This window comes from Magallana gigas, chromosome 1, assembly GCF_963853765.1.
Source record: "Magallana gigas chromosome 1, xbMagGiga1.1, whole genome shotgun sequence".
NCBI lineage: Eukaryota > Metazoa > Mollusca > Bivalvia > Ostreida > Ostreidae > Magallana > Magallana gigas.
Window position 1 is genome coordinate 5362937 of NC_088853.1, and position 19578 is coordinate 5382514.

The 19578-nt window shown below is 36.3% G+C and overlaps 2 protein-coding genes across 10 annotated transcripts in view; one reads left to right on the plus strand and one right to left on the minus strand.

The window, feature by feature from the left end:
- The first annotated feature begins 431 nt into the window (after positions 1 to 431).
- Positions 432 to 7270, plus strand: LOC136274498 (meiosis-specific nuclear structural protein 1-like). The gene is made up of 10 exons (XM_066081458.1): positions 432 to 587; positions 994 to 1212; positions 1452 to 1579; positions 2013 to 2115; positions 2347 to 2576; positions 2925 to 3141; positions 3568 to 3675; positions 4212 to 4334; positions 4822 to 5082; positions 6328 to 7270. The coding sequence occupies exons 1-10, from the start codon at positions 585 to 587 to the stop codon at positions 6439 to 6441; spliced, it is 1506 nt and encodes a 501-aa protein (XP_065937530.1). The 5' UTR covers positions 432 to 584; the 3' UTR covers positions 6442 to 7270.
- Positions 7271 to 7836: 566 nt separating this feature from the next.
- Positions 7837 to 19578, minus strand: part of LOC117687337 (E3 ubiquitin-protein ligase TRIM71) — a 78170-nt gene continuing 66428 nt past the window's right edge. For 3 of the 9 annotated variants that reach the window (XM_066081467.1, XM_066081477.1, XM_066081470.1), the window contains 2 exons: positions 14719 to 14801; positions 7837 to 9117 (listed from right to left, as the gene is read on the minus strand). In XM_066081467.1, coding sequence (XP_065937539.1) covers positions 14743 to 14801 — 59 coding nt within the window. In that variant the 3' untranslated portion in view covers positions 7837 to 9117; positions 14719 to 14742. Of the gene's footprint in view, positions 9118 to 11282; positions 11334 to 14718; positions 14802 to 14990; positions 15069 to 15535; positions 18043 to 19578 lie in introns of those variants that run through there. The other 6 variants (XM_066081499.1, XM_066081494.1, XR_010712894.1 and 3 more) reach the window with 5 other exon arrangements.

The window sequence follows — 19578 nt, forward strand, 5'->3', positions numbered from 1 at the left end:
TCGTACTCAAATATTTGGGTACGAGTTGGTTTGGGTGCGAGTCGGGTTGGGTACGACTTGACTGTAATTCCTTTTTGTTGATCTCGAATTTCTCTTAGAGGTCCGAAAAGTTACGATTGGTTTTCAAGGAAAATTTCATTTCTACAACTTTAATTTCTGTCATTTGAAGACAATTTAAAAATAAATAGTTTGAAATATATGCAACATCTAAAATGATAGATTTGCGGATTTTTTTTTAAAAAGTTTAATCTTGTTAATCGTCCGTTTTTATCCGGAAAAATAATGGCCGCTCTAAGAAATAATAGAATCTTCCAATATGGGGGATTAGGATTCTTTATTATATTTAAAAGGAAATATATCATCAACATATAACTTTTAATGATATTCCAGTCTAAAATATTACTTTAACAACTATAGTAGTAAATCTAAGGACAATAATTTATCTGGGAAGATATTATGATAAATTATTACAATCCATGTTAACCTGTACCAACCTAGCAACAGACTGATCCAAGTGCAAACACAAATAACACCGGGAGCCTCTTTGAATATCGTACGCGAGGAATAAGCAAATATCGAACAAGATGGTAAGTTAATTTAGATTACATTAGTGAAGAAATCAAGTTTGTTTAATGCACAAAATGATTCTTAAACTGAATTATGTTACATTCAAGTAAATAAAACTTCTGAACATGCTGAAATATTGTATAGAATGTGCACGTTTGTCGTTTTCAACAATTCTGTTTTGTGTATCATATTCATATGCATGATATGTATATCGCATTTCCTCTGCTTTGTTTTCATTTGATTCGTTTACTTTGCATTATTGGATTTTACTGTATAAATTTGATTTATTGTTGGTTTTTATTGTCAAAATAGATAAAAAAAAGTGTGTTGTTACTGTTGTAGTGACTGCTTATTATACGATCAGTTTGAATTATATTCTCCCTTATTAAACCCCTATAAATAATGAAAGCTTATTTTTCCCTGTAGACAACTGTTCGTCGAGCCCTGACAGGTGGGGCAAGAGAGAGGCAGCTCGAAAACATGAGGAGGCAGGAAGATTATCGGGAGGACACAATTCGTCGGCTGCACGAGGAGAAAAGATTAGAAGCCAATATGAGTAATGAAGAAAGAATATCAGAAAAACGATTTATAAGGCGTACAATGATGGAACAAAAAGAAAGAGAAATGGAAGAAGCAATATTAAAGGTAAAGTTCTGATTTTTTCAACTGAAAAGGAGAGAATTGTCAATAACCGCTCATTTATAAGGAGGATGAGAAGAGTTTAACCAAAATGAATGTTATCTGAAGAGAATTTGACATAACTTTCATAAGATATGAAATTATTGCTTACATTTTATAGCTTCTTCTCTGATGAAAATAATGCAGAATATCACTGCTTATGTGTATCAGTAAATCTGATGTCAATTTTGAATGCTACACTCCAGGCACAGAGGGACCGTTTGATCCGAGAGGAACAGATGTTACAGGAGGAGAGACTGGCTGCAGAGCTAGAGAAGAGGAAACTAGATTCCATCAGGGACGAGAAGATGAGACAGCAAATCAGGGAAACCAGGTAAAACAAACAAGAGTAATCTGATTTTGCTTTAATAAAAACCCACATGTTTGAAAACATACTGGAAATTAAGAGTTTTTTTTGACAGAGTTCTTAAATTCGAATTTTTGAAATAGGGATTTGTCTTTTCCAGTAACAACTTCAGTCAGTTATCTAAGATGTTTATACACACATCATATGCCTAATTAAGTATTTCTGTCATTCATAGAATCATAAAAAATAATTGTCAAGTTATTAAAATACTCTCATCAGGCAAAACTTACCCAAGGTATTTGAATTACAGAATATTTAATATATAAATAATTTACATTCAATTGGTGATGTCAATTTTGAAAGAAAATTTTTTTGTAACCTTTCTTTGAAGTGTCAATATCCTGAAATGTAGGTTTTTGAGATAATTTTAGTGAACCAATTCAATTTACTTTGTTTACAGTTTAGAGTTGAGAGAATTAGAAGCTAAGCTACGATCTGCGTACATGAACAAAGAAAGGACTGCCCAGATAGCAGAGAAAGAGGCCATCAAATTTGATGTCATGGTAAATATATCTAATAAATTCCTAACGTTGAAAACAAATCTGTCATCAGTATTGCTATTTAATCTTGCTTTTAGTCTCGACTCCTCTGCTGCCTGTGAAAAATTAATTGAAAATTAGTTTTGTTACTTAACTTTTCATGGTACAGATTACTAAATTTGTTTTCTGCATTAACGATCAGAACATTACCATAACGTTCTTAGTAATGAGGCCTTTTAAAAAAAATTTTTTTAGAAACGTGACTCTGAGATAGCTCGCGAGATGAAGATTGAGCACGAGCGAGCAGAGGAGGCAGCTCGGCAGCGCGAGGTGGAGAAGTACCGGGAACAGATCCGGTACCAACAGGAGCTGGAGAGACAGCTGGAGGAGCGCGAGGAGCAGAAACAGCAGGCCTACGAGGAGTTCCTGAAGGAGAAGCTGATGATCGACGAGATCGTCCGCAAGATCTACGAGGAGGACCAGAGGTACGCCACAGGGACAGAGTGGATTGTTTCATACTTTATCTTTGTGTTAAGGACATAAAGTCTTTTGTTTGTTCAAAACTAAAGTCTTTGTACATTTTGTGTACGTTATGGAGATAATATTACAGTGCAGTTCCATTTTGTTACCTGGTCTACGTTTACGTCCATGTTTAGGAGTCACTTGAGCAACACACTGTTTCTTTTTGTGATATTCTTGATTTGAAAGATGTTTATGAATTCATAAATAAATGTTAAAGAGTTAGTGTACTGGTAGGGAAAGGGAGCTCGCCTTGAGTTGACAATGGCAATGATCCGACTCCAGAAACTAGCAAATAATGAATTGTCTTGTAGAGAGAGGGAGCTGACGATGGCCAAGAAGAAGGCGACCCAGAAGTACATCTCGGAGTTCAAGGAGGCGCGCGAGGAATGGAAGGTCCTGGAACGCGAAAGGATGGAGGAGGAGAACCGCAAAATCCTACAGTTCTCCCGGCTCCAGGAACAGCGGGAAAACGCGCGCATGGAGAGCAAGAAACAAAAGGAGGAGGCCATGGCCCGCGTACAGAACGCTGTAAGTAGATTTATTTACCATGGGGGAAAGGGAAAGAAGAGAGAGAAGGGGTTGTAAGGTGTAAGGATGACTAATACTTCAAGGGAAGCTTCAATGGAGAATTGAATTATAAAGAAAGAGAGGGAAAGTGGGGAAAGAGGGAGCATGGGGAAAGGGGGGGGGGGAATGTTATATTGTACAATGTTTAGTTATTTTTGATAATCTTAATTTTTTTTAGCAAATTCATGTGATTTCAAATTGTACCCTATTATTTTCATTTTATCAAAACATTTTTTCAGACAATGACTAATTCTAAAATTATGATACTCATGCTAAATGTCAGACAAATCACATGACTGTGTAGGTTTATGGATGTCTTTAAAAAAAGACCATTTAGTAAGATGAAGAAATTTTATCTCTAACATAAGACGATTGATTTCCTTTCAGCTGGCAGAAGATATCGCGGCTAAGGACGCCGCCCGAGAGGAGATGGAGAGAATCCGCATGGAGCTGTATCTCGAGGAGCAAGAGGAGAAAGAAAGACAGAAAGAAAGGGTAGGTGGATCCAAGTTCTGTGTCACAAGTATTGAGGTGGATCCAAGTTCTGTATCACAAGTAGTTGTCATATTGGGGTGGACCTTAGTTTCTGGGATCAGAAGGATATTGTATTTTTCAAATGATATGTTTCAGACTTCACATAAGGAAGATCAGTGAATCTCTGTGATATCACATACTGTAGATTCCTAAATAAATGCGAGGAATTGTTATTTGCGTAAAATTGGGAGAAGCACATCTTGCAAGTTTTAAAATCTCATTTTAATTTTTTGAACAGATAAAACTAAATGGACCTATTATAAAAATTAGGCATTCGCAATTTCATTTTCCCGCAATTTGATGCAAAATGTTTGAATCGCGGAATTACAATGTAAATATTTGCAAAGAATAAGGAATACTGTATATTACTTTAGAAAATAAAAACTTTTTTCAAACTGATTGTTAAATATCTCTTTCATTATAAATGATTCCGTGGCTCGGAATTGAATGACAAATGTTTTTGGATGGTTCTGATTGGCTGCTATTTTTGTACACAGGATGACATGGAGAGGAGGATCAGACAGAGGCTGGAGCTACAGAGTACACACGCCCAACAGATGCACTTCAAGAATCTCCGACGGAAGGCCGAGGAAGACGAGGAGGAGGAGTTCAGGCAACAGGTAAAGGGACACAACTCTTGGGATATAGTTATAACTGCAGTTGTTATAAGGGGAAAGGGAGGGAGGGGGGAGAGTAACTCTTTTGTTACATTGATAATGGGGGCATTTTGTAACTTCAGTTATGAAGAGAATAACTCTGGCCCTTGGGCCATAAAAGTAAGACGAGCTTACTTTTGATCTCAATCTCACTTTTGCAATATATATTCCTTTTGTAAAAGTGAGACTGAGATCAAAAGTGAGCTCGTCTAAATTTTATGGCCCGGGGGCCTGTGGCTAAAGTCATAAAGTCTGGGAAGGGACAAATCAGTAACCTTAGATGTTATAAAAGGGGGTCACTCTGTAACATCAGGCGTCATTAAGACAGATTCCCTATGGAACTTAATTATCATTATAGCACTCAGGTTGACATGATGCTCTGTAATTTCAATAATTTTCCCAATGGTTTCTTTACTACAATTGAATTCATGCTGATATAATTGCATTGCAGATGATGGCCAAATTTGCGGAGGATGACCGCATCGAGCAGATGAATGCCAACAAGCGCCGCATGAAGCAGCTTGAGCACAAGCGAGCAGTGGAGAAGCTCATTGATGACAGGAAGTCTCAGTTCGCCGCAGACCGCGAGCGGGAGCTTGAGGAGCGCCGTGAGGAGGAGAGGATGGAGGCATTCAGGAAACAGATCATTGAGGAGGAGAGACAGAAACTGCTCAGGGAGCACGCCATGAGGCTGCTGGGATATCTACCCAAGGTAAGGGCTAATAGTGATATCTACCTAAGGTAAGGGCTAATAGTGATATCTACCCAAGGTAAGGGCTAATAGTGATATCTATACAAGGTAAGGGCCAATAGTGATATCTACCCAAGGTAAGGGCTAATACTGATATCTACCTAAGGTAAGGGCTAATAGTGATATCTACCCAAGGTAAGGGCTAATACTGATATCTATACAAGGTAAGGGCTAATACTGATATCTACCCAAGGTAAGGGCTATTACTGATATCTACCTAAGGTAAGGGCTAATACTGATATCTACCCAAGGTAAGGGCTGATATTGATATCTATCCAAGGTAAGGGCTAATACTGATATTTACCCAAGGTAAGGGCTAATATTGATATCTATCCAAGGTAAGGGCTAATACTGATATCTACCCAAGGTAAGGGCTAATACTGATATCTACCCAAGGTAAGGGCTAATACTGATATCTACCCAAGGTAAGGGCTAATACTGATATCTACCCAAGGTAAGGGCTGATATTGATATCTATCCAAGGTAAGGGCTAATACTGATATCTATACAAGGTAAGGGCTAATATTGATATCTATCCAAGGTAAGGGCTAATACTGATATCTACCCAAGGTAAGGGCTAATACTGATATCTACCCAAGGTAAGGGCTAATACTGATATCTACCCAAGGTAAGGGCTAATATTGATATCTATCCAAGGTAAGGGCTAATACTGATATCTACCCAAGGTAAGGGCTAATATTGATATCTATCCAAGGTAAGGGCTAATACTGATATCTACCCAAGGTAAGGGCTAATACTGATATCTACCCAAGGTAAGGGCTTATACTGATATCTACCCAAGGTAAGGGTTTATACAAGTTAAGTTTAAGTATTCAATGCATACCAAATTAAACACATATCTTATTAACCACGTGTTTGCCTCATTTAGCAGTGGATGTCTTCCATGGTGTAAATGTTTGATATGACACAGTGACTGTGATTACATCACTACAGATTTTTACACATTATTTCTGAAATGAAATGAGGATCTTTTGCATAAAAAATTCTATAAAACAGGAATTTAAAAATTCAAAACGAGAATAAAAAAAATGTGATTATAAAATCTCTCCAAGACCCAGGCAAAGAAAACACACAACTCATTGGATTAAAATCATTTATCATTGCAAATTATGAGAGATCAATATATTTGCCTAGGTTCATTCATATAGAGATATAGGTGAAACTGATGTAATAATCTTATTGTAGGGAGTGATCCGTGACTCGGGCGACCTAAACATGCTGGGGTCAGAGTTCAAGGATGCATACAGTAAGCGGCAGATTGACCCGTTCGACGAGGAGGCGTGGGACCAGCGTCGGTAGGAAACCGACCAATCAAAATTAGGCATCTGTGATAATGAAATTCTACAAAATGAACTAATATTCCGTCCCATCATTGGATAGCTGTACATTGTTTTTGGAAGTACATGTATGTTATTGGGTGATGTTAATGGCAGAACATGTATGGTAATGAACTATTTTAATGGTTTATAGATTTGTGTAAATAATGGTCGGCAGTGGACAAAAGCCATTACTTTCTCATGAATTCTTTTTTCTCAGTGTAAGTGTGTGTGTGTGTGTGAATGAGAGAAGAGAGTGTGTGATTGTTTAGGAAGACAGGAATGTTGGCATATCTGATAACCCTCAAGGAGTCTTTTTTTAAACAGTACCTATATTCTCCTTTGCTGCATTTTGTTTGGTATTGTAACTGGATAAAGCTGATTGACGTGGTAGTGATATTCTGGGTATATAATACATTGCGTTCTGTGATGTCTGTTTCCTTACTCTGCTATGCAGGTGAACTGACTATAAATCCCCAGTATTAGTGTATATATACTGATTATTGCTGCAGTGTATTGATGTTTATAGAGATGATGCCTATTTCTCTATAATCAAGTGCTATTAGTGTCGCTATATTTTATTTCTTATCTTAAAAATGTAAAAGAAGTTAAATTATTAAAAGACACTCTTTACAAGTAAGCCTGTCTGTTTTTCAGATTGACAGATGTTTGAACTTTTTAGACTCTCCATGTTTTGAAGAGAGGATTAAGATAAAATGTTTGTCTCTTTCTGAAACCCATGTTTGCGTAAATCATGCCATTTATACAAGATATTTAATCTGTGACACAATAAATAAGAAAAGAAACCTAAATTTTGGTGTTGACTTGTAATTTGTCCCAATTTATTACAAAATTAAGGCACCCAGTTTTCTGTTGTGCTTGGCAGATCAAAGAAGGTAGGATATAGATAGTCTTGATAAGACATCAGGCCCTGGGGCCATAAAACTTGGACGAGCCCACTTTTAATCTCAGTCTCACTATACATTCCTTTTGTAAACATGAGACTGAGATCAGAAGTGAGCTCGTCTAAGTTTTATGGCCCCGGGGCCTGATGTCTTAAGTGTTATGGCCCTGGGGCCTGATGTCTAAGTTTTATGGCCCCGGGGCCTGTCCATCACAGGTTAACTCCAATGCAAGCTGGTACCTAGCGCAGCTTGTTGGACCAAGACTGCATATTAAGAGCCATATCTAAAGACTGAACAACAAGTGACCACAGCATGGTTTGCACCACCGACTCCGAGTTACTGGCCTATAATGCCTTTGACCACTGAGCCATGCGCTCCACAATCCACTCTCACAACTTTCTTATTGACATGGCCATCACTATCCCTGGATGTTACTGTGTTAACGTTTAACACAGAATTAAAAGATTAAAAGCTTCGATGTTTACAACTTTTATTTGTTCTACATGAGTATACACACAAATTATGGATCATGGCAATTTGTATCAACATCAAATGTCAGTTTCATATTTTCTCTGGTCCAATGCCTAATTAATTAATTAGACAAACGATTCACATTCAAAAAATGGTTGTCCCAGTTCATTAAAATAGTAATCACGAGATAATTATTGGAGAACAATTCTGTGGTGTCTAATTATCTCAGTGGGATGATGAATACGATACATATCTAATTCTGATGTAATGACGCATTAATGCATAGATACATGGAGGCTGTTAATTCCGCGATTTGTACATAATATGCATCTGTGTTCCAATTATAAATGGGCGTATCTTTTTATCAAAAGCTCAACGTATTTTTATTAAAATGCTTACTAATTAAAATTGATATACAATGTAGTTTTTATATACACTTTAATAAAACAATATATATTACATTTAAAAAATCTGTCAATCTAGGAATAAATAAATCATTGATTAGCACTTTAATCAGCAGTCAATCTGAAAGTGAATTTCTTCACATTTATTGAGTTCTATCTACAGATTGCTACGACTCACCAAACATCATGTGTATATAAGTAGTATGTATTTCATGGTAAGCGTAAATACAAAAGAAAATCAGTAAACTTAAACTTGGTCACAATATTCCTCCAAAACTATTTACATAAACATGAATTTTCCATCTACCTGATCAATATAACATTTTTTATGAGGGAGAAATGTGCTTCCGACGCCACTGTACTCAATAAACTCTCCTACAAAAAAATGTCAGGGATCAACAGCATAAAATACAGATATCTCTAGAAAACATTAGTAGAAGGGGGATAACTTTCTTTCATTTCAAATTGAAAAATACAAATTGGAGTTACCCCCCTTTGCATGTGTTTTTTAATCAATTTCTTGTGTGCAAATCAAAACTAAAAAAAAATTCATCACACATTCGTCACATTTCTAAGGGATATCTCTGTCCCAGCACCAAAGTACAGCAGAGGTTTATAAGAGATCTCAGGAGCTTATTATGTAAAACACACATATAGTACAAATGTAAAATTAATAAAAAGGATGACGAACACATAAATGTTAAATTCATGTACACAGAAACAGAGTCCATTAATGAAGCATTATTTATGTTGAGTTTACTTTCAGAAAAACCAAGTCCATTGACGACGCATTATTTCCATTGGAATTATGGGTAATCCGGGAAGGTTTTCTACTGTCTCCCCCTGAACTGGCCTGAAGGCGTTCTAAAAGCAGCTTGTCTGCAAGAAACAAAAATAATTAGTTTATAACTGTAATAAAAGAAAGAACAAGATATCTGTGAGCCAATGCTCACTAGTGATACCCCCACTCTGATGTGAATATGTAAAATAAGCAAAGTCGACATTTAACAGAAAGCTGGCATCCGATTGGTACAGAAATATATCCCACAATATTGCATGCCTAAACAAATGGTGTGTTAAAATTTCAAGCATCTGCGATAAATAGCTGCTGAGAAATCTTTGAGGAAAATTTTTTTTAAAAATTTTGGCTAAAATAAACAAAGTACTCATTTAACAGGAAGTTGACGTCCGATTGGTACAAGAAATCTTTGACGAAAATTTGTTTGAAAATTTTTGCTAAAAATAAACATTTGCTAAAAATAAACAAAGTACTCATTAAACAGGAAGTTGACGTCTGATTGATACAAAAATATATCCCACGACATGACATGCAAAAACAAAAAGTGTGTTAAAATTTCAAGCATCTGCCATAAATAGTTGCTGAGAAATCTTTGACTGAAATTTGTTTGAAAATTTTGGCTAAAAATAAACAAAGTACTCATTTAACAGGAAGTTGACGTCTGATTGGTACAAAAATACATCCCACGATATAGCATGCTTATACAAATACTGTGTAACAATTTCAATCATCTGCGATAAACAGTTGCTGAGAATTCTTTGACAAAAATTTGTTTGAAAATTTTTGCTAAAAATAAACAATGTCGTCATTTAACAGGAAGTTCACGTCTGATCGGTACAAAAATATATCCCACGATATGGCATGCCCTAACAAACACTGTGTAAAAATTTCAAGCATCTGTGATAAATAGTTGCCGAGATGAATGCGACAGAAATTTTTGTTACAGACGGACAGACAGACAGACAGACAAGGGTAAAACAGTATACCCCCTCTCCTTCGGAGCGGGGGTATAAAAAGTGAGCAAGCTCAAATACCCACGTTCTCCCATTACTTGACAATGCTACACACCATGAATGACAGAGTATGCATTAAATACAAAACAAGAGGCCAATTGGCCTTAACGGTCACCTGAGTAGCATATATCCCATACACAAACTTGTCATGGAGTCTCATATATGCATCTTATTAATTAGGTTTCATACTGGAGTAGAAAAATTATAAATTTGTAATGACGACCACATTTAATTAAAAAAGAACTGTGAAACCTCTAATTTTGGTGAACAACTAAAAGATCTGGTCTACAAAATCATGAATTCAGTTTTCCTTTCAGATGTGTTTTTATCAGTAAAGAAGATAATTTTTTAACGTTATATGCATTAACATCTATACATCCATTTTAGCCCTGCCCTAGAGTCAAAACCCATACCCCAGGGGACATGAAAATTAAAATTTCAGTAGAGGACTTCTTGGTAAACATAATTATTAGTCAGTTTTTTTTATACACTGGCAGATGTGTGAGAAAAGAGAAGATTTTTAAACATTATATGCATTAACACTATATTGCCCCCCCCCCCCTCATGTCCTGAACCCCTGACCCAGGGGCCATGAATTTCACAATTTAGGTAAAGGAGATTGTGGATATCATAACCATGTATTCATTTTTGTGCCCACATGTGTGGGAGTAGATCGAGAAGAAGATTTTTATTTATTTATCTTTATCTTATAACATTTCAGCTTTTGTGAACAACTAAAATGTTTTCCTTGTAAATTGAATCCCCAATGTAGCCCCATCATACTCCTTAGATTTGAACAAATTTGAATCTACATTACCTAAGGTTGCTTTCATTAAAGTTAGAGCTTTTCTACACAAATGGTTTTATAGAAGAAGATTTCTAAAGATGTTTCCCAATATATTCCTAGTATGTAAAAATTTGATCTCACCCCCCAAATTGTCACCCCATCCTAACCCAGGGGATCATGATTTGAACAAACTTGAGTTCGTCCCCCCTCCCCCATTGTGGCCCCACCCTACACCCCGGGGTCATGATTTTCACAACTTTGACCTGAGGATGCTTTTACTTATGTTTCAGCTTTCCTGGCTGAATAGTTTCTGGGAAGAAGATTTTTAAACATTTACTCTACATTAGTACATTCATATGTAAAAATTTGACCCCCCATTGACTAAATAGAGGCCCCACCCTTCCAGGGGGGGGTCTAGATGTTTACAACTTTAATTCTACACTACCTGAGGTGTCTTCCACAAAAATTTCAGCTTTCCTGGCTGCCAGATTAGTTTTTGAAAAGAAGATTTTTTTTAAAAGATTACTCTAAATATACGTATGTAAAAGTTCGACGTCCCATTGTGGCCCCACCCTTACCCCAGTGGTCAAGATTTTCACAACTTTGAATCTACACTACCTGAGGATGCTTTCACATAAGTTTCAGCTTTCCTGGCCAAATGATTCTTGAGAAAAAGATTTTTGAAAAACTTCTTAAGAATTTTCAATATTTTCTAATTATCTCACCTTAAAAAAGGGCATGGTGCTTAATTTTCACGACTTTGAATCCCCTCTGCCTAAGGGTGCTTTGTGCCAAGTTTTTTTTTTAATTTGCCCAGTAGTTTAGGAGAAGATGTTGAAAATGTAAAAAATTTATGGACAGAGGACAGACAGACAAACAAACAGACTGACAGACGACAGACAAATTGTGATCAGAAAAGGTCACTTGAGCTTTCAGCTCAGGTAAGCTAAAAATGATAAAGGTCATTACTTGCAAAACATCATCAGATCAAAACTTTCTGCAATTATGCACATATCTAATCATATGTCTTAAACAACAACAATATACTAATTAATTCTAATGGTTAAAAAATTCAAGACAAAACATTGTACCGTATTTCACGGAATTTAGGTGGGTACTTTTTTTCCTTGCCACGTGGACCTCGCCCTATTCATCGTTTCGCCCTATTTAATGTTTTTTTTTAATTTGATATAAAAATTTTCAAAAGTTAAGGCAAATTTACCTATAAAAAACTATTTAAAAAATCAAAGTTTCGTCAAACACCGTATTATAATGAAGTAATATATCATGACAAACGTAATGTGAATTAATCTGTTTCCTTCATAAATTTCTTTTTTAATTGCAAAGTATGATAGAAAGGCTTTTGCAATAACTAACACGAATGTTACAATTCTGCTTACGATAAACAGGAATTCGATGTCGGTTGGTAAAAGTAAAATGAGAACCGTACAAAATGTAATTACGGAATAAACTTGGATTTTTTTTTGGTCATTTATTTTCAGTTTTTTAAATTCGAAATCTAAACCAGGTATACTTGTATATTTGTTGAAATAACGACCAAAAACAGGGACTACACGTATAATGGATTCATTAAGGTATTACGGTTATAAGAATGATAAAGTTTATTAACTTTTTTGTTAACTCTGTTTTTATTTATTTACCGGTATAATAAATTGTAGGATTGAAAATGTTTTCCCGATCAGCCAATAAATTATCAAAATAAAGTTCCAATGAAATGTTTGTTTACAAATTAAACCCTGCAATCAGTGTAAAGGTGACAAATTAATTGTTGTTTTAAGAAAACCAATCGGCGATGTGATTAGAAAACAAAAGCTCCCAATCAGAACTTGTTTTGTTTTCTAACGATGTTTTGACAGTGAGAAATTTCAATCCGATGGAGCCTTTAAAATGGGGGGTAAACCGTGTAGGGGGCATCAAAGTCACCATGCCTCCAGTGCAGTCCAGACAATCCTTTACAGCCGGCTTCAAGTTAGAAGTAATCACCTATGCAGAAGATGTGGGAGAGCTGGATGTCAATTGGGGAAAAGAGCTTCACGAACACCGGCTGTATGCGGCGATCATAATACCAGACCGTCTGCCAGTGGGTAAAAGATGCGTGGATGGCAGTCCCTCCCTCTGCCATCATCAGTGGATTCGTGAAAGCCGAGATTGTCGATGTTCCGTTGCCAGAAGACGAAAAACCTCCACTGGCTGCATCAACCGACGACCTGCCGTTGTCACTTGCCGCCTTGTTCCAAAGCGATAGTGAAAGTTCAGACTTTGAGGGCTTCGATTCCGATGCAGACGAGAGATGTGCTTGAACATTGAACACTGATGTGACTGTGTTAAAATTGTGAATTCACATGTGTACACAAAGAACAAGACTTTGTTAATTTTGTGCTATTTATTTATTACTGTTTATTGCTTTTAACTGATGATGCTTGAAAATAAAAATATTGTTAACTAAGATTTGTGTGTTTATTTCCATTTGATACTAAAACTTAGTATATGAGTGTCTGAATTCGGTCTGGGAGATAATCAGTGTACTCGAGCTATACGCACATGCTAATCATGCCCGCAGGCTTTGATAAGTTCAGAGGTTGATCCATGTGTATATACACAGTAAAAAGTCACACGATTACCAAGATTACGTAATTCATGTGGTACGATACCTGAGTAAAAGTTTAAAAGTTATACTGACTAAAAGTCTTGACGAATAATTAATATAATGCCGATAGTGGCCGGTAACATAATGAAAATGAAATAAAAACCTGCCCTACCCCGGTTAACTAATTAATACCTTACAACAATGACACAAGGTTGCATATGCTATACATGCCTCCGGGCAGTTTGAACATGTGACAGGGAAGTGAACTCAACCTTGATCAAATAGTGTAAACACTCTTCCGGGTATAACAAACGTACTGAGTAAAATGGGTTGAAAATCATAGTGCAAATTCGCGCATTTTATTACGATGCGTAAATTTAAATAATTCATTTTTTTATTAACCTTCTATTAAAATTGTTAACCTGTATAAGAGTGCTACTATGATAACGTTGTTGATTTAAAACACTGCTATTTTTATTCATTCAAACTAGCGGTAATTTTTTACCAATTCATTGAAGTCGACCTATTTATACTTTTTTTTTTGCTAAAAACGGGCTCCTTCGCCCTATAAACCATATCGACCTAAATTCCATGAAATACGGCAATTAAATTTCCTAGAAACATGAAAATCAACACATTATGCCCCAACTACGTAAAAAGTTTTACGAAATTCAATACAGCTGTTTGAGAAGAGTCGGGCTTACAAAAAAATCATTCAAAAAAATCATTCAACATTTGGCCAAAATTCAAGTTCAATGGGGCTAAAATTCCCACAAAGATAAATGAATCGGAACTTCCTAGTAATTAGCACATCTACACATTGTGTCCTAAATACCTTAAAAGTTTCATAAAATTCTGTGCAGATGTTTAATATAAGTTTTGCTTAAAAACCAGGACTGACTGGCGGATAGGTTGAAATCATTATTCTCTAACAATTCCATTACATGTGGTATAATAATGGCACAATTAGCAAAACAAGATACATTTTGGAATTGATAAAGATCCAACATTTACAATGTTTAATTGTTTAGTTATTAAAGACTCTTTTATAATATTCCACATTCAGAAAATAAAACTTGTATAACATGATGTTTCTCACTCAGCAACAGACAGCCATGTTTGGATGATCACAAAGTGTGAAATAAACAGGAGTCAGTATTACAGTCCATGTGAATTATACACAGCTCAATTTCAGCTGCAGATGTTGAACAAAGTGACAAACAACATGTGTGGTTTTGAGAGCAGACTAGATTTGTACAGAAACATTTACAACCTGTCAATATCCCAGCTATCTCCATTATACGGCTGGTGTTGAGCTGGACATGGTGTCCTCATCAGGACGGGGTCTGTGTTCATCTACAACAAGGCATTAATTAGCTGTTAATTAATCCATTCCATACAGTATATGTAACGATAGAGCTACATCTACAAATTAAAACTTTAACCTGATTACCATGACACTTGCTTTAATTTATAATTGTCTAATTAATTGAATCATTTGTAACAAAACAACAGATTACAAATACATGCGTCAGTGAGTTTTACTTTCGTTTAGTTGATGAGTTGTGTTGTGATGAGGTGTCGTGTATCAGGTGTCTCCATCAGGACGGGATCTGTGTTCATCTACAACAAGGCATTAATTAGCTGTTAATTAATCATCTCTATACATTATATGTAATGATAGAGCTACATCTACAAATTAAAACTTTAACCTGATTACCATGACACTTGCTTTATTATTTATCTAATTAATTAAGTTAAGTCAATTAACATGTCACAAAATAACTGATTACAAATACATGAGTCACTCTATATATTTCATAATTAAATACAGCAACCTGTTATTCCTATTCACTAAATACAATGACATGTAACTGTACATTTAATTAATAAAATAATGTATCTAATTTCTGTTTATTTTAGATAAACACTGAATCCCAATGACTGGTAGATACAGCTAACCCTGTAACAATGAGTTGTTTATATTGACAAACAATCACACAGATAAACATGTGACTGATAATTAACACGGACTGTGTGTCTTAGTTATCTATATCTAATTAATGTGAATGATAATGACTCAGACTTACCTGTCAGAGCGTCCTGTCTGGTGATATACCTGTAGACACGCACCGTGTTGTTGTTAAATGATCCGACCCAGAGACGGTGAGTGTTGACATCATAACTCAGGCCCCATGGTCTACGCATCTCTTGTGATTTTGTCAGTAGATGTGACAGGAACTGACCGTCCTTATTTATCATCTGTACTGTGTTGGTTCTCCAATCACACACCAGGATGTGTGACAGCGCGTCAGTACAGATTCCATGTGGCCGTAGTCCTGATCCTGATGGATGTCCTGTGTAGGAGAAACGATGTCTTCCTCCACGCTCTGTCACCACTACAGTACCAGACTCATTGTCATAGTCATAGTCAGACACCACGACATCCCCATTGTTGTTCTCTGTTATATAGTGAGGTCTACTATACAGTCCCTGTCCTGTGTTATTGTTCTGTATGGTTTGTGTGAGTTGTCCACTCTGGTTGTACCGGGTTACCTTGCCTGTCTCTGTATCATTGTTATACATCGCGACCAGTAGATCCCCAGTGGACGGGGACCAGTACACACACTGTGGTTCCCATATAGAGTCTGTTGTCTCTATAAATGTGGTGGTTGTTTTCATATCCTTTGACAGTTTGTTGATGTTATTATCCCTATCTATATAAATCAGTTCACTCTCACTGTTCACTGTGTGTAATCCAAATAAATAACTACGTGAATCCTCCACACGATGTAGAGGGACACCTGTTGTGTCTGTCAACATGAGATTGTTTATATTACTGACCCAGACCCGGTCTGATGTCACACAGGAAATGTGAAAACACTCATCAACACCTGTCACTGTGAGAGATTGATGGAGCTCAGCACCAGACGTCAGTTTCAGCAGACACTGGTTTCCTACGCGTCGGTTTCCTCTCTCTGTGATTTGGATTGCACTCAGTGACTCCATCACATCCTCCTTGTTGAGTGACTCAGTCATGGAGAGCTGGCTGGTGTGGAGTGTAAGATGTATCTGGGGGAGGGCTGTCTTTGTGAAGGAGAGGAATTGTAGTGCACTGAATGTGAATGCTGGCTGTACATATCTGTGTTCATATCTCCTTAGTCTGACAATATGTCTGATCATTTTTATCTTTTGTTTTTTACATCTGTGTTTGAAATCAAAGTAACATAACAAATTGTTCAATAGATCATATACCATATCGTCAATGAGATCCTTCAGTTTCTGGGCCTTTGTTAACATCTCTGATTGAAGGGGGGAGAATTCTGTGTGACAGGTTTTGACATCAGCTTTGATTCCTGTCAGGAGAACAGGTCTGTAAAAGAGAGCCTCACTTCTGATGGTGTGAATGGTTCCTCTGTGTTGTTGTCGCTTTGTTTTATAGGCTGTTTTAACATCTATCTGAGTGTGTTTTCTATGTGTTTGGCAATTATTACAGGCAGGAACTTGACAGGGTTCACAGTACTTTGTATAAACATGGCTAGGATGTCTCACACAGATCTCTTGTGTTGGGATGTAGTTGATTTTATCACGGTGTGACACAACATTATGGTCTATTGTTTTGAGATCTTTTACATGGTTCTCTTTACACTGGGGACACAGATCACATGGACACGATACACAATAGTACGCTGTGTCCCCCGGACACTTAGAACACAGATGTACACGGTATCGGGAGCTTGCTGTGTCCATGATGTGGGCGGTCTGGGTCATAACCTGTTGAATGAAAATAAAGAGTTTTAGAATTATCATTGTTTTATAGTTTCAATGTCAAATTATATAAGAAATATTTTAGTTTAAAGCAGATGTTTTTATTAAAGAAATACTATATTTTCCCTACTAAGATAATTGACGGTCCATCATTCTGGTTCTGATTATAGAGACACTCAACCGGTAGAAAAATACAACATAAGATTGCTGAGTGAGAAAGAGGTGCTCTCTCTCTCTCTCTCTCTCTCTCTCTCTCTATTGCCATCGTTTTATCTCTATATATCTTTCTCTCTGTTTCTCTCTCTTGGATGTGTACATAATTGAGAAAGTGTATTATATGATTATCTAGCAGAGAAAGTCAGAGAGAAAAAAATAAAATAAGATGTAGAGTACACGTCTTAATTTAGTTGAATTCAATTACCGGGTATTTACTGTCTCAATTTACCTAACATGTATTCCTGCTCTTTTTATTTCTTTCTCTCAATCTCTGTTTTTCATAATTTTAACACTAAACAAGCATTCTTGCTCTCTCTCTCTCTCTCCTCTCTCATGTACAATTGCTCTAGAGATCCTATTCCTCCTTTCTCTCAGACTTTTTTCAAACAAATGCTTTTTCTCTATCTCCTCAGATTTCTCTTCTGAACATGTATTTTTGCTCTCTCTTTTTCTCTATTTCTGTCTTTCAGACAAACTCCATCAAACATGTACCGGTACATGTACTAAATATATCTTACTCTAAATGAGATGTAATCTCTCTCTCTTCATGAATGTTGTCAAAACACTATGTTTTACAATTATTCAACAAAAATCACTTTATAATTAAAAGCAAAATTTCAAGAGTTACTTTTCATGGATTATATTTTCTTGCTCGTCGATCTCAACTCAACAGTCTATGTGATAACCAGTTTAAACCGGTTTATATAACTGCTGTTCTTGCTGTTACTAATTTACTCCCTCCGTGATCTGCAATTTATATTGATTTATTTAAGTAAACAATTGATTTCATCAGTAAGGGAATGTAAATGTATAAGCATTGAATGATTTATTTTTGATGTCGTCATGTCAGTAACTGCCGTCAGATGAGCAGACAAATTATCATAACGCGCTAACGCACGTTATTCAATTTGTCTGCTAACGGCAGACGTCAAAAATAAATCATTTAATGCTATACACTTTCACTGCTAAACCCCCTCTCTCTCTCTCTCTCTCCTTACTCTTATATATGTAAAGATGTGCATCTTACTTATTCCCTCAGACATATAGTCCCTCTCTCTCTCTCTCTCTCTCTCTCTCTCTCCTTACTGTTGTACATGTAAACATGTGCATCTTACTTATTCTCTCAGACATGTAGTCTCTCTCTCTCTCTCTCTCTCTCTCTCTCTCTCTCTCTCCTTTTACTGTTGTACATGTAAACATGTGCATCTTACTTATTCTCTCAGACATATAGTCCCTCTCTCTCTCTCTCTCTCTCTCTCTCTCTCTCTCTCTCTCTCTCTCTCTCCTTACTGTTGTACATGTAAACATGTGCATCTTACTTATTCTCTCAGACATGTAATCTTTCTCTCTCTCTCTTCTTATACGTAATATTGCTTTCTATCATCCCTCTTTTCTATCTTTTTTCTCTCTTTCCCTCATTCTCTCTCCTCTTTCTCTCATTCTTTCTCCCTCTCTCTCAAACAGACTTTCTCTAAACATGTACATGTATTATTACTCTTTAGATCTAACCCCCTACACACATCACCATAATTTAGTTATAGAAATGGGGGCTGACACAAAATTTGCCTTCTCTCTCTCTCTCTCTCTCTCTCTCTCTCTCTCTCTGACTAACTCTGTTAAACATATGCATCTTTCTATTTCTCTTAGACATGTAATCTCTCTCTCTCTCTCTCTCTCTCTCTCTCTCTCTCCACAAACACATCACCATAACTTAGTTATAGAAATGAGGGCTGACACAAGATTTGCCTTCTCTCATACTTTCTTTGTTTTTTCTACTGAACATGTACATGTAATATTACTCATTAGATTTTATTTTCTCTCTCTCTCCACAAACACACACATCACCATAATTTAGAGAAATGAGAGCCGACACAGGATTTGACTTCTGTCTGATTCTATTGAAAAACAGTTTTTCAAATGTGACACATATCTTCAGTGTGTTCTTATTTACAATTCACCTATTAAATACAGAATGTAACTTTTTAAAATGTGGTTATAAAACATAGGTAAAATGTAGTTGTGTTATTGCCCCAATAGAGAACATTCTGTACTTGCTATCAAAATACAATTCAGACCTATCATCAAATGTGTGCAATGGGAACCCACCAATGTATACATGTTAAATACTGGCTTATGTCCCTTGCTTTGC